Genomic DNA, 12581 nt, shown 5'->3' on the forward strand with positions numbered 1-12581 from the left:
GAAAATAATTAGCTGTTAATTAATTATGAATAGGCAATTAATTTTAATAATTGGTAATCATTTTTAATATTAATTAGTTTTTGTTATTGAACATTTTTTCGTTGTTAATTAATTATGAATAGGCAATTAATTTTAATAACTAATATTTATTTGTATTTATAATTGATTACTTATTACATAATATTAAATTGGCAATTAATTTTAATTAATGTTTTATTGGCATTGATATTTAATTTATTTTTATTAATATATTAAATCATTACTTTCCCTACTGTTAAATTCACTAGAGTGGGAATAATAATTTTTACCCTCCCGCTGTCAAACGCTTTCCCTACTGTTGCACTCTCTGAAGTGGGAATAGTAATTTTTACCCTCCCGCTATCCAACGCTTTCCCTACTGTTGCCCTCACTGGAGCGGGAATAGTAATTTTTACCATCCCGCTATCCAACGCTTTCCCTACTGTTGCACTCTCTGGAGTGGGAGTAGGAATTTTTACCCCTACGCTATCCAACGCTTTCCCTACTGTTGCACTCTCTGGAGTGGGAATATTAATTTTTACCCCTAAGCTATCCAACGCTTTCCCTACTGTTGCACTCTCTGGAGTGGGAATAGTAATTTTTACCCTCCCACTATCCAGGGCTTTCCCTACTGTTGCACTCTCTGGAGTGGGAATAGTAATTTTTACCCTCCAGCTATCCAACGCTTTCCCTACTGTTGCACTCTCTGGAGTGGGAATAGTAATGTTTTCCCTCTCGCTATCCAACGCTTTCCCTACTGTTGTATTCACTGGAGTGGGAATAGTAAGTTTTACCCTCCCACTATCCAACACTTTCCCTACTGTTGCACTCACTGAAGTGGGAATAGTTATTTTTACCCTCCCGCTATCCAACGCTTTCCCTACTGTTGCACTCACTAGAGTGGGAATAGTAATTTTTACCCCTACGTTATCCAACGCTTTCCCTACTGTTGCACTCACTGGAGTGGGAATAGTAATTCTTACCCCTACGCTATCCTACATTTTCCATACTGTTGCACTCACTGGAGTGGTAATAATACATTTTACCCTCCCGTTATCCTACGGTAAAAATATTGTATTGTTTTTAATAATATAATGTTAATATATATATATATATATATATATATATATATATATATATATATATATATATATATATATATATATATATATATATGTATTCAAAAATAAAATGTTATGTTTTTTTAACTTAAATTAATTATTTAATAATTTTAAGGTTATTTAAGTATTTTTAAGTATGCTTTAGTTAATTATATTTATTATTTCAACAATTTTAAATTCATTTTAAGACATTTAAAAAAATCGATATATATACTAACTAGGGGGGTCATTAGGATGGCGGACGGACCTGCGTCCGTCCGCCACCCCCGAGGTGGAGGCACCGTCTGCAAGGGCAGCAGCGGTCCCTCCATGCCAATTAGGATGTGACCGTCACCCTGGCGGTCACATCCTATATCTTTAACATTGCAGCGGGTGCTGCTTCAAGCAGCACCCGCCGCAATGTTAAAAATGCATGTATTGCATTTGCATGTACAAAGCGGCAGGCACCGCGCGGTGCCTGCCGCTCTGTGCATGCAAATGCGATGTGCCCCCCACACCCCCCTTCACCCTGGGGGCCGCAAGGGCCCCCCAAATGCTTTTCCACGGCGGAAAAACCGCCACGAAAAAGCATGCTTACACATGCTTCCTAATTTGGCTGGCGATGTCTTGCAGACACTGCCACCAAATCGCAGGCCTCACCCCGCGGATCAGCGGCGGACGGACCGCCATCCTGATCTGGCGGGTGGTGTTCACAGGGACCCCGTTGGTGAATCTGCATCCTAATCGAGCCCTATATTTTTAAAACGATATTTTTGGTTCGATATTGTTGTACTTACCTGTTTGTAGATAGGAATTCGATATTTTTGCATTCTATATTTTTTCTTTGATATTTTGGAAATTCTATATTTGTGTATTCGATATTATGTCAGTGATCCCTTGCAGAATCGTCTTGGTATAGGTAAGGACAGAATTAGCATGATCTTATATCAGAGAGACACAATGGTATTGAACAGGTCTAGAAGACATCTTGTATATTATTGTAACAACTTGAGCATTTCCAACATGAGTCTGGTCTACTAGTGTCCTCATTGTGTCCTCCATATCTGGAAAGGTGTCCCCACACGCACATCCTTATGACCCCTGGGTCATTAATATTTTCTTCAGAAGTATAACAATGTGCATATTCTTGTAAAATCAAATTATTTCTAAGAAAACTGTCTGAGCTCTATCAAGATTAAGAAATGCATTATTTTTTTTCCTCAATCAATTGACAATTCTATGCAATTGATATGTCTCATATTATTTCCATATATAGATTATCATTTTACATGTTTTGACAACCTGAATGCATTTTGGATCCCAGGGGTCTTTCTTCAAGCGGGGATTTGATAAATCAGAAACACATACATTATTCTAGTAATAGACAATAAATACAAACAGCAGAGGTGTGTATGTTACACAAGGTACATCTCCAGAGCATTACAGTCTTAGGATTTTGAAGAAATGTGATCAAACTTACATCAACAAGCACACCTGAGACAGAGATTCATAACTTCAGATTGCACAATGCAGTTAAATAAACAGATACTTTCCAAAATCACGGGACCTTTGAATGCTTCACATTTTTTTTATAACTAGCCAGATGACATTTAAATAAGACTTAGGTATACCGCTCTAGATTCTATGAATACAGCCATTGTTTACTAAATACATCACGTCCAACAAGGCGGGTCTAAGTACCAACAGCAATGAAGGACTCAATATAGGGTAGCCGTCATATCCAATTCGAAACATGCTTTTCCAAAATGTCTTCCAAGGATGCCATAGGTCGCAACGTGAACCAGTGAGCACAGAATATGGCAAAATAATGCAAAGGGACCTTCCAGTGTTAATTTGATCACTTTTTATAGTTATAACAATATAATTCTATAAATGTGTTTTCTTAACAATTCTGATTTATATGTTCCATGATTGGCAACCCACCCCAGAAGAAAGACTCCCCCAGTCTGAAATTCAATACAGTTATTAAAGAAGCCTGGTGAAATATGTAAAATGATACGATAATATATCAAAGGAAATAATACAAGGCATGCATATTGGATACAATTGTCAGTTGATTGAGGAATACAATCAATCATTTTCAATGAAGTCGAAAACATCAAAGACCCTCAAGTCATATGGCGGTGTGAGTGGATTCACCCCTCTCGACATGGAGGGTGCAACAGGGACAATTACAAAAGTTCTCATGGCTGGCAGACCTACCCACTGAACCTGCCAAAGATAGCATGCTGATAAAATAGATTACAGTGAGAACAAGAAGGGTAGCTCAGTGGTGGAGACTTTCTATATGTTGTTGCTCTGTTCTTCAGATGGACACAAGTTCTTTCATTCATTGTAATAAAGATACCTAGCACAGTCTTAGACTTGGAATGAACCTGCCTAATGACTTGATTTACAGTTTTGCTTGTCTTCTACCCATATTTCTCTCCATATTAATGTCTCCTTGCATTTTTCTTAGATCATCACTGGAGTTATTCTGGAAATTCTCATCGAGGAGTACACAGACGACTTTACTCCTGAGGTGCAAAGAGCATGGACCAAGCTGAAGAGTCTAATCTACATTCAAGTGACCGCTGCTTACAAGGAGGTTGGATGGCAGCAATACCCAAACTCGACCATGTGATCAAATGGACACTGGTGGTCAGAGGACACCATAGGACGCCATTGCGTTTTGCCGCAGAAGACCCACATCTCAAAGTAGCCTGCTAGATTTAGAGCTGTCATATCAGAGTCAGGTAGTGGGTTGGCTGGGGTCAAATATTTTTGTTGCACTGTGGCAAATAAAACAAGGGGTGGGTCATTTTCACTTGGTGACACCATTTAGTTTAGAGACTGGCAGATGACATGCCTCCTAACCCAAGATTTGGGCCATCCATCTTCTGGGAGATGGATTCTACACTTCCAGGTTCTATCTTGATGCTGAGGGATGAAGGCCCAAGCAAGGATGCTGCATATCACGTCTGGGAAGCATCATGCTTTATGTGCTGTGTCGTATTCTGTCCACACCAGATGTTGTATAGTCCTCTGTGGAATACATAGTAAAAAGACTGTTGGTGGGGTTGAAATATACTTATTTGGGCTGTAACTTGAATTTGGAACCAAGGCTATCACAACAATGCCCAGTCTCTCTCAGTCAAGAAGTGCTTGTTGGCAAGGGGCACAAAATAAAAGATGTAACACTCATTCCAAATATATCTATATTTCCCATTTGCTAAATAGTTATTCCTATAAAAAGCAAAACGTACTCAGATACTTTAGTCTATGGGCTCCTTCACATTACGAACAAATTGGTTTCCATCCATCTTTGCGACCGGACAACAAAACTCAAGTAAAGGTTTAATGTTCCTGCACCTGGCAGCCATCGCATCAGTAGTACTCCATACAGTTCTGCAAGTCGCAGCTGTAGCCAGTGTGAATAATCAAATAAGTCAAGATTTCAGTATGATGACCAGTGGGAAATTCTGATATCAATAAGTCTATAAGACACCACCGCATGCGATAGATACCAAGGTAAGTAAACTGTTTGCACTTTTCCGTTTGGGTTCTTCACATTCCTAATTAGCTGTGAATTGATCACAAAAGTGAAAAAATAGGGACATTGTAGCACCAAAAGAGAAAGATAGAGCATGAATGAGTAGATTACAAAAAATAGTGTAGCCAACTTGGGCAATGGTTATAAAATTCCCATCCCGTGATTCTCACTTGCAGGAGACTTAGTCAATTCCAAGATATCTGCCCCACAGACCTGCATGTCAGCTCCTTGTCCATGATTTAAGACTGTGGAAATGTGATCTTAAATCGGGAAGCCATAGTGGAGTCTGGATTCAGGAACTTAAAAAAAGGAGAACTAATATAAAAGCCAAAACATTTTCTCAAGGGAATGTTTCTTCAGAAAAGCGATCATCTGAATGAGGGTTCCAGTGGTCTCTTTTAAAAAATAAAAAGAGAACCAAGATTAAGATGTGCCGCGTAAGGGAAGATCCCACTTGAGTTGGGCTTTATTAAATTACATGGATTAAGAATATTAAGAGTATATATCTGCATTTATAGTTCTCTCACCTGACTCAATTAAATCACAGGGCTTCGAAATGTGCAGGATCTGGACACATGAGTACTAAAGTTGTGAGCAATAGTGCACAGCACAGCTAGTAGTGGTGGATTCTTGCTTCAACCCTACTTTAATTGTATCTTCAGCCTCTGGGAGGTGCATATGAATCCTTTACCACAGGCAATGGACATTATGATTGCGCATTTGTGCTGTATCATCACATGACCCTGTCTAACCAATTGCATTCTTTAGTTTAGAGATACTACTTTATACATAGTTATAGGTCTATATTGCTGTACGTTTCCAGTGCATATATTCATGTATTTTTTAACGGCTAAATGTATATGTTAAACTGTCATTAAAGATGCATATGTGTTACTGTCTGCAATGACCCAGTTAATGACTCTGTAATGTGGATAATGAAGTGATCATTGAAATGCTCTGGAACAGTTTGTGTCCTCCTGTTAAAACACATTAGGAGAACCACTACGCACCCTTTCTCAAACCAACACATTTACGGGTACCACGTGAAAAGTCTTCATATACATAAATTCTCCTTACTTCGCATTCACTGTACACAGAATATAAGAATGACTTAGCCATATTAAGGAATATTTTTGATATTTTTTATTAAAATGCCAGTACTTCGGAGGATGTGTGAATATAGAAAACCATCAATAAAGTTAATCACTTATATAGTAATTGCAAAGAGGACTGTAAGATGTTTTAAAAGTATATCCTGACTAAGATACTTGTAAAATATGAAAGGAGATACTGAAATTACATGCCAAAGACAATAAAGAGACATATGTAAATGTGCCTACCTGCAGCTTGCCTAGCACTTTTGAAGGTGAATTAAAAAAAAACATATAAGATAAAGAGACATTTAGTGGAAAGAGCAATGATAGAAATGGATGCCTAGAAACTCAGTTTGTATTATTCTTGTATAAGACGGCATAAGTAGCATGCACGAGTAGTTTGCTCGGACCTCAGCAAATTCCCTGAGAAAGCACTGTAAATCTTTGGGTTACTTGTCCTCTAGCTCGTCGCGATTTGCAGTGTCTTACCAGCGGGGGTGCCTACCATTGACTACCCCACACACAGAGCTTAGTGATTCACATCTTTACTCGTCTCTCTGTAACTGCAAACTCAGCATTCTAAGGCAGCCTTTACTGCAATACATACTTTTCATAATGTCATAGCTCTATTGAGTTTATCAGGAGCCAAAAGGGTTCCGTCATCATTAATTTGCACGGCACTACAAAAATGCAGTGGCGGCTCCTCCGGTGAGGCGGAGGAGCGTCGCCTCACTGCTTTGAAGCAGTGCAATGGAAAAAAATAAAATGATAACAACGGAAGTTAATATAATTTTATTTTTTGCATTCCCGTTGCCGCCAGATTAAGGCGGGCATGGTGAGGCTGGGCGCCTTGGCCCAGAGGGAGGAGGAGTGGCTATTGCTGCACCTAAAGTGCACATGACTGTTTGGCTGGCCGCCTCCAGCCTGCCAAACATTCATGCGCACTTTGTATGTCCATGCCCCAGCCCCTGCCTGAGAGCCAAACCACGGCGCTCAGACCAATCAGGACGCTGCTATCCACAGCGTTAGGATTGTCTGGGGGAGTCTGGAAGCCTGGGTGCTTCCAGAACCTGGTTCCTGCGGCAGAGAGGCAGCGGCTGGCGACGGCGATTATCAGGTACATTTTATTTTTATTTCCTAACCCACCCACCTTTCCCCACTTTCCCGCCACTGTCCCATAAAAGCCACCTCCGCAAAAACGGTACACAACGTGACAACATTTTTGATGACTCTTAGTTAAAGTAAAAAACTGCAGTTTTCAGTGAATACATAAAAGGTGTTTGTTGTATATTTTGAAAAGAACCAATTGTTTTGTGTTCTGTGTTTCAATCCTGCTGTACTTTATAACACCATAAAATCGCAACACAACACATTCCGAAAATTGTTAAGAAACGAATGGGTCAATTCTGATCAGTTCCCCCATCAGTTAAGCCCACCAAGGGCTCCTCTAGAGGAGAATGAAGATATTGTCTGGTGGCAAAAAAAATACGTGAAAAACATCGCAAATAAACACAACAGCATTATTTTGCCATTGGGAACAGTAATGAAAATGCATGGGTTTTCATATAGTTGCAAAACGGACACATCCGAGCTTCCTTCTGCCTGGGACAAAGCAGGACAGCCTCCCATCTGATTAGTGAGGGGACTCAGTCAACTCTTTTCCACCCCTGACTTGTTCTTTGATGATATGTGTACGAAAGACACGCAGTGTAAATCTGAATTTCAATTACCTGATGATAACAAAGCCTTGTTTTGACCTGAGGGGATTTATATGCTTTTTTCTGTGCACTTCCAAGCATGGCTTTAAGGTAACATGGGGTGCTAAATGGAGGGTGATCAAGTGCCAGGGTAAAAGACTACATCTGCAACAGGATAGGTGGTTGGAGGCTTTCACAGGGTCTGCATCAGGGTTGCTCATTTCTTATTGAATAAGGACATGTTGTCACACTAAAAAGAAAACACTCACAAGCATCCCAGTATGTCGCATCTTTATATCATTTACAGCAGTGAGAAGTAAACCTTGAACAGTCTTCATCGCCCCTGCAAATGCTATTAAAGTTCTGGTGAAACCCAGTGCTCCTGTGCTCTTTAGCAATTTACAGTTGCTTTAGGTAGTGTTTGATAACTGGTTAACCCCCACACTTGTCCCACTCCAAACAGTACAAATAGCTCATGCATAAAATACACAAGGCATGGGTTGTGTTTTGGGGGAATTCTTGGTGCAGTTTTATTAAAAGGCATGATTGGTGCTTTATGTCATTGCATTCATAAATCACGTTGGCCGGTCATAAATCGCGATGACAGGGTCATAAATCATTTTGCCAGTATCCTAAATAAATCCTTCTGACAGGGGCATACGCAGGTGACAGGTCATGAATCATATTTGCCATAAATCAATCGTAGCTCGTCATTTACCTGCCTTAATGGATGACACCCTTCATTTGTCGATATGCCATCAATCATATACACCACTTTTATAGGGTAATAAAGTTTGTCGTTTGATATTTCTCTGACCACAAGGGGGGGGGGGGGGGGGCAGTAGACTCTTACTGCTGTTAGGCTCAACTAGCTACCTTGTCAGTCCATTTTGTGCTCTGCCACCCAGTGGGTCTGCGCTATAAGTGCTGTGTTTTGCTTACTCCCCCCGTCAGCCAACCCTGTTGTAAGGCATTCCCAGGTAACTCGCCCACCACCCTGCCAGGCCAGTGTGCTTCCTTTACAACAAATGTTCTCCTTTTACGGCCATGGCACCTGTGGGGCTCACGTCTTCCTTTGAGTTCGGGTACGCCCCTTGCTCGTTTAGGCACAGCCGGCTATTGCCTTCGCTGTCCATAGGTTGTCCCTGAACACCTTGATTCTTTTGTCTGTCAGGTGCACCTCATTGTTTGCATACAATTTTGGGCTCCTTTGGTTGATCATCCCATATCTGACACTCCCAAAGTCATTTGGCTGACAGAACTTGCTGACAGCGATATTACATTTCCTCCTGGAGTTACCCACTGCCCCATTTGACAAAGTCACACACCATGTTTGCCTGGGTATGGTGTCTGACCATATGATGGTGATGCTGCCAAAGGACCTTGCTGCCTCTGTCAGCTCTAGCCGTATGTCGTGGAGGAGGTCCTTCCTGCCAAGCTGAGTGAGGTTGTTGCCACCCTGATGTATTATCAGGACATCTGGGTAACTGGCAACTTTTGACTGTTGTTTTGCAAAGTTGTTGTACAGTGTAGTGTCTTGTTTAGACCCTTTGACATTTTTGTGTTAAGTCATGCGAGGGAATGTGTCAAAGCTTGGTCTCTAAACTCCCTTGGGCCCCAACCCCACTGTGTTGTTATTATCATGACTCATTACCTACATATATTTTTTACTAGCAAACACAACATATATGTGTATTTACACATTAATCAGTAGAACTTACCAGTCTCAACTCCACCAGGGACTCACCCCATCAGCAATCCGCTGTTTGGACAATGCCAGCACAACAGGGACATCTAAATAGGCTCGGGAAAACCCGCCGTCCTGTCGGCGACGGAGTTCTATGAGCCAGCAGAGGAGTCCACTGGGACGACAAAAGTGCGCCGCTTACGTGACAGTAACCAGTCTGTTGATGCCGACTGCCGTTTAGCCAGCCCACATCTAAATACGGCAGGCGGTACTTCATCAGCTCGAAGGACTACTTGTAACAGCTGCCACAGAGAAACCACAGGAGTCACGCCAAGATCAAAATCAGGCCCTTGATGATGGGGCACCTTGGGATGAGATGGGGGAAGCTATCAACAACTTTCTCTTGTTTTCAGTGACATGCACAGTCCACGAGATAGGACAAGGAGAGGACACCTAGGGAACCAGGTGATCTCGTAGCTTGTCTTATTATGATTTCTTAGTAATTATGAAATCACACGTTATTTTCTTTTCTCACATTTGCAGTAGCATTAGTCATATAGGTCCTGAAGAAAGCAAGGACTCAGTTGTCCACGAGATTTGCTGAAACATGTTGACCTCTCATCACACTTAGGCAGCTATCCACATAAACTGCAGTTGACTTTTTACTATTGGAGGAGTGAGTAACACCAGAATAAACTTTTACAGTACTCCCTCACCCAATTTTAATACACACATTTTTTTCACACTTTTATTGTTTTGCACTGCAACATCAGTCACTCTGTTTCATCCTTGAACTCTGATACAGAATAGCAAAACCATACAGACACCTGGCTGAGTAGATGAAGGCAGTTCTATCTTGTCCTCATCCATCAAAGGCAGGTGTTCCACTCTTTGGTCAATAAGGAATCCCAAATGAGGAAGGGCGGTTCCGTGTGGTGACTGATGGGTATCCTTTACTGACCCTCTTTGAGGTCGGGAAACTAACCTTGAGGTTCAGGATAAATATAGTGTACGTGTTTGGTGTTTCTATCACTTTAGGCATCTTGTTTAGACCCTTTGACACTTTTGTGTTGTTAGGTAATGAGTAATGCCCATATTTTACATACGACATTGCACGCAAACAACACACACACACCATTGAATGCACACCCACAGGAACTACAAGTAGAACTCCCACAACCACCACAACATAAATGTTTTGTGTCAATACAGGTGTGTTCATTTTCCTTGATAAGTGGTAAAATGAACACTAATGCATTACACATAAAAAATGCATATAAGAGCAATGTTGAAATGCATGAGGCCAAAGCAATTGGCAACACATTATTCATAGTAAGACAAGAGTAAAAGATGCTTAGATTAAATCCCGGAGACAACGGAGTTGATTACCGTCGTGGTCAAGTACACTCAACAAAGGAAGGACCTGGACAATGGGGTTCAAGATGCAAATGGAAGTGCCAAACACGATATGTTTCTACCTCATTTCCTTCGATTCTGCCTACTCATACTAGGAGGTATTCCCAACACAGCTTGACAGAAAGGCACATAGGGCCCGATGTAGGTCGGTCGGTAACGGCCGAAAATCTGTATTTTCGGCCGTTACCGACCGGTATACCTGAAATGGTATGTAGGGGCACAATTTTACAGAATCGGTAAATTTACCGATTCGGTAAATTTACCGATTCTGTAAAATACCGAATCGGTATTTTTACCGATTCGGTAATTCTCCGATGTAGGTGGGACTCTTCAGAGTCCCAGGAGCCTTAACGAATCGGTATTTTACCATCAAATCCAATTTGATGGTAAAATACCGATTCAGGTGTGCATGCACATGTGTGCATGCACACCTAAGCCATGTGACAGGCAGACCTGCCCTTAGGGCAGGTATGCCTTCCACATGGCACCCGTGCCTGTTTTGGGGGTGCCAGAGGGTGTCAAAGTGACACCCCCTGCACCCTTGTGTGAATCGGTATTTACCGATTCGGTAAATACCGAATCGGTAATGCCCATTCATTCCTATGGGCTTTGAAGCCCATAGGAATGAATGGGCATTACCGATTCTGTATTTACAGAATCGGTAAATACCGATTGTTGAAGATTCGGTATTTCAACATCTGGATATACCTACATATCCACACTTTAGATTTACCGATTTTTAATTACCGAATCGGTAGAATTTGGTAATTTAAAATCGGTAAATCTAATTTACCTACATCTGGCCCATAGTGATTAGTCTGGCAGTAATCTTGGCTGAATTCCTGCTAACAGCCACTATAGCCTTATAGCCCGCCGTAGCGGGCTTTACCGGCTATTAAAGACCCGCTGCAGCGTTCGGCTCGGGCCTCTAACAAAGCAGCATGACTATAATAGCCGGTATAGCCCTGCTACGAAGGGCTATAAGGCTATTAGAACATTCTGCCACTAGCGGGCAGAATGTTGTAACAAATTAAACAAAGGCTTCAGGGAGCGCGAGGAAATTGAAATCCCCTCAGGCTCCCTGAAGCCTTTGTTCACAGCCACAAAAAAGCATTGGAATGTTGGAGCTCCGGGCTTCTACTAGCCATTATAAGCCCGGAGCACTCCATGTTTTCAATGGAGCTTCCAACGCTCCAATGTTCTAATTCTGCATATGACGCAGTCGGTCCGGGTGATGATACCTGCCAGAGTCTGTGGCACTTGGACGGTCTTTCGCAGACTTCCAAGTAGGCGGGCAATGAAACCGTAGAAAAAGTTTATGGCAGGACCAGTTCCACCAAGATCCAAATCAGGCCCCTGTTTTTTGTGACTTCTGGTGGGCCAGTCTGTCTGCTGGCACCGCGAGTCCACCATGCCTGTATTCGGAGAATGAATGAGTGCCTGACCTCCAAAACTGCTCTGGGACCCCTACCAAGGCTACAAGAACAATTGTCAATTCGTTCATGGCACGGCCCCTCACTTTTCATGACAGTTGGGGCCTCACATATGATTTCTTAAGATATTCTGAAATCCCTAAAATCAGTCTCCCCTCCCTCCCCCCCACCACCCTCCTGATATTGGGTTAAAGGGAGGGAAAACAGTAATCTCGGCATTGATAGATATGTTTAATTGTTCACTTAGCTGAGGAACTGTGCCAGAAAAATGGAAACATGCCATTGTAAAACCACTATTAAAAAAACAATCAGCAGACCTGGAAAAATTTGCAAACTACTGGCCAATATCTCTTCTGCCAGGACCCAGTAAAGTCCTGGAGAAACATGTTAATAATAATCTCCCACTATACCTGGAAACTAATGAAATCCTCCATCAGTTACAGACCAGTTTCCGTCCAGGCAGTAGCACGGACATAGCCTTGCTGGCAGACACAGTATGGCTCAAAACATCTTAGATCAGGGTGGGACTGCAGCTCTGATCCTTTTGGATCTGAGTGCAGTGTTTGATACTGTTTCACACCAC

At 41.8% G+C, this 12581-nt stretch overlaps 1 protein-coding gene across 1 annotated transcript in view; it reads left to right on the forward strand.

Annotated features, from left to right (window-relative positions):
* The window catches only part of CYGB (cytoglobin), a 154444-nt gene extending 148874 nt beyond the window's left edge, over nt 1–5570 (forward strand). The window contains exon 3 of the mRNA XM_086951252.1: nt 3598–5570. Coding sequence (XP_086807378.1) covers nt 3598–3762 — 165 coding nt within the window. The 3' untranslated portion in view covers nt 3763–5570. The remainder of the gene's footprint in view (nt 1–3597) is intronic.
* The last annotated feature ends 7011 nt before the right edge of the window (nt 5571–12581 follow it).

This window comes from Lissotriton vulgaris, unplaced genomic scaffold (assembly GCF_964263255.1).
Source record: "Lissotriton vulgaris unplaced genomic scaffold, aLisVul1.2 SCAFFOLD_950, whole genome shotgun sequence".
Lineage (NCBI taxonomy): Eukaryota > Metazoa > Chordata > Amphibia > Caudata > Salamandridae > Lissotriton > Lissotriton vulgaris.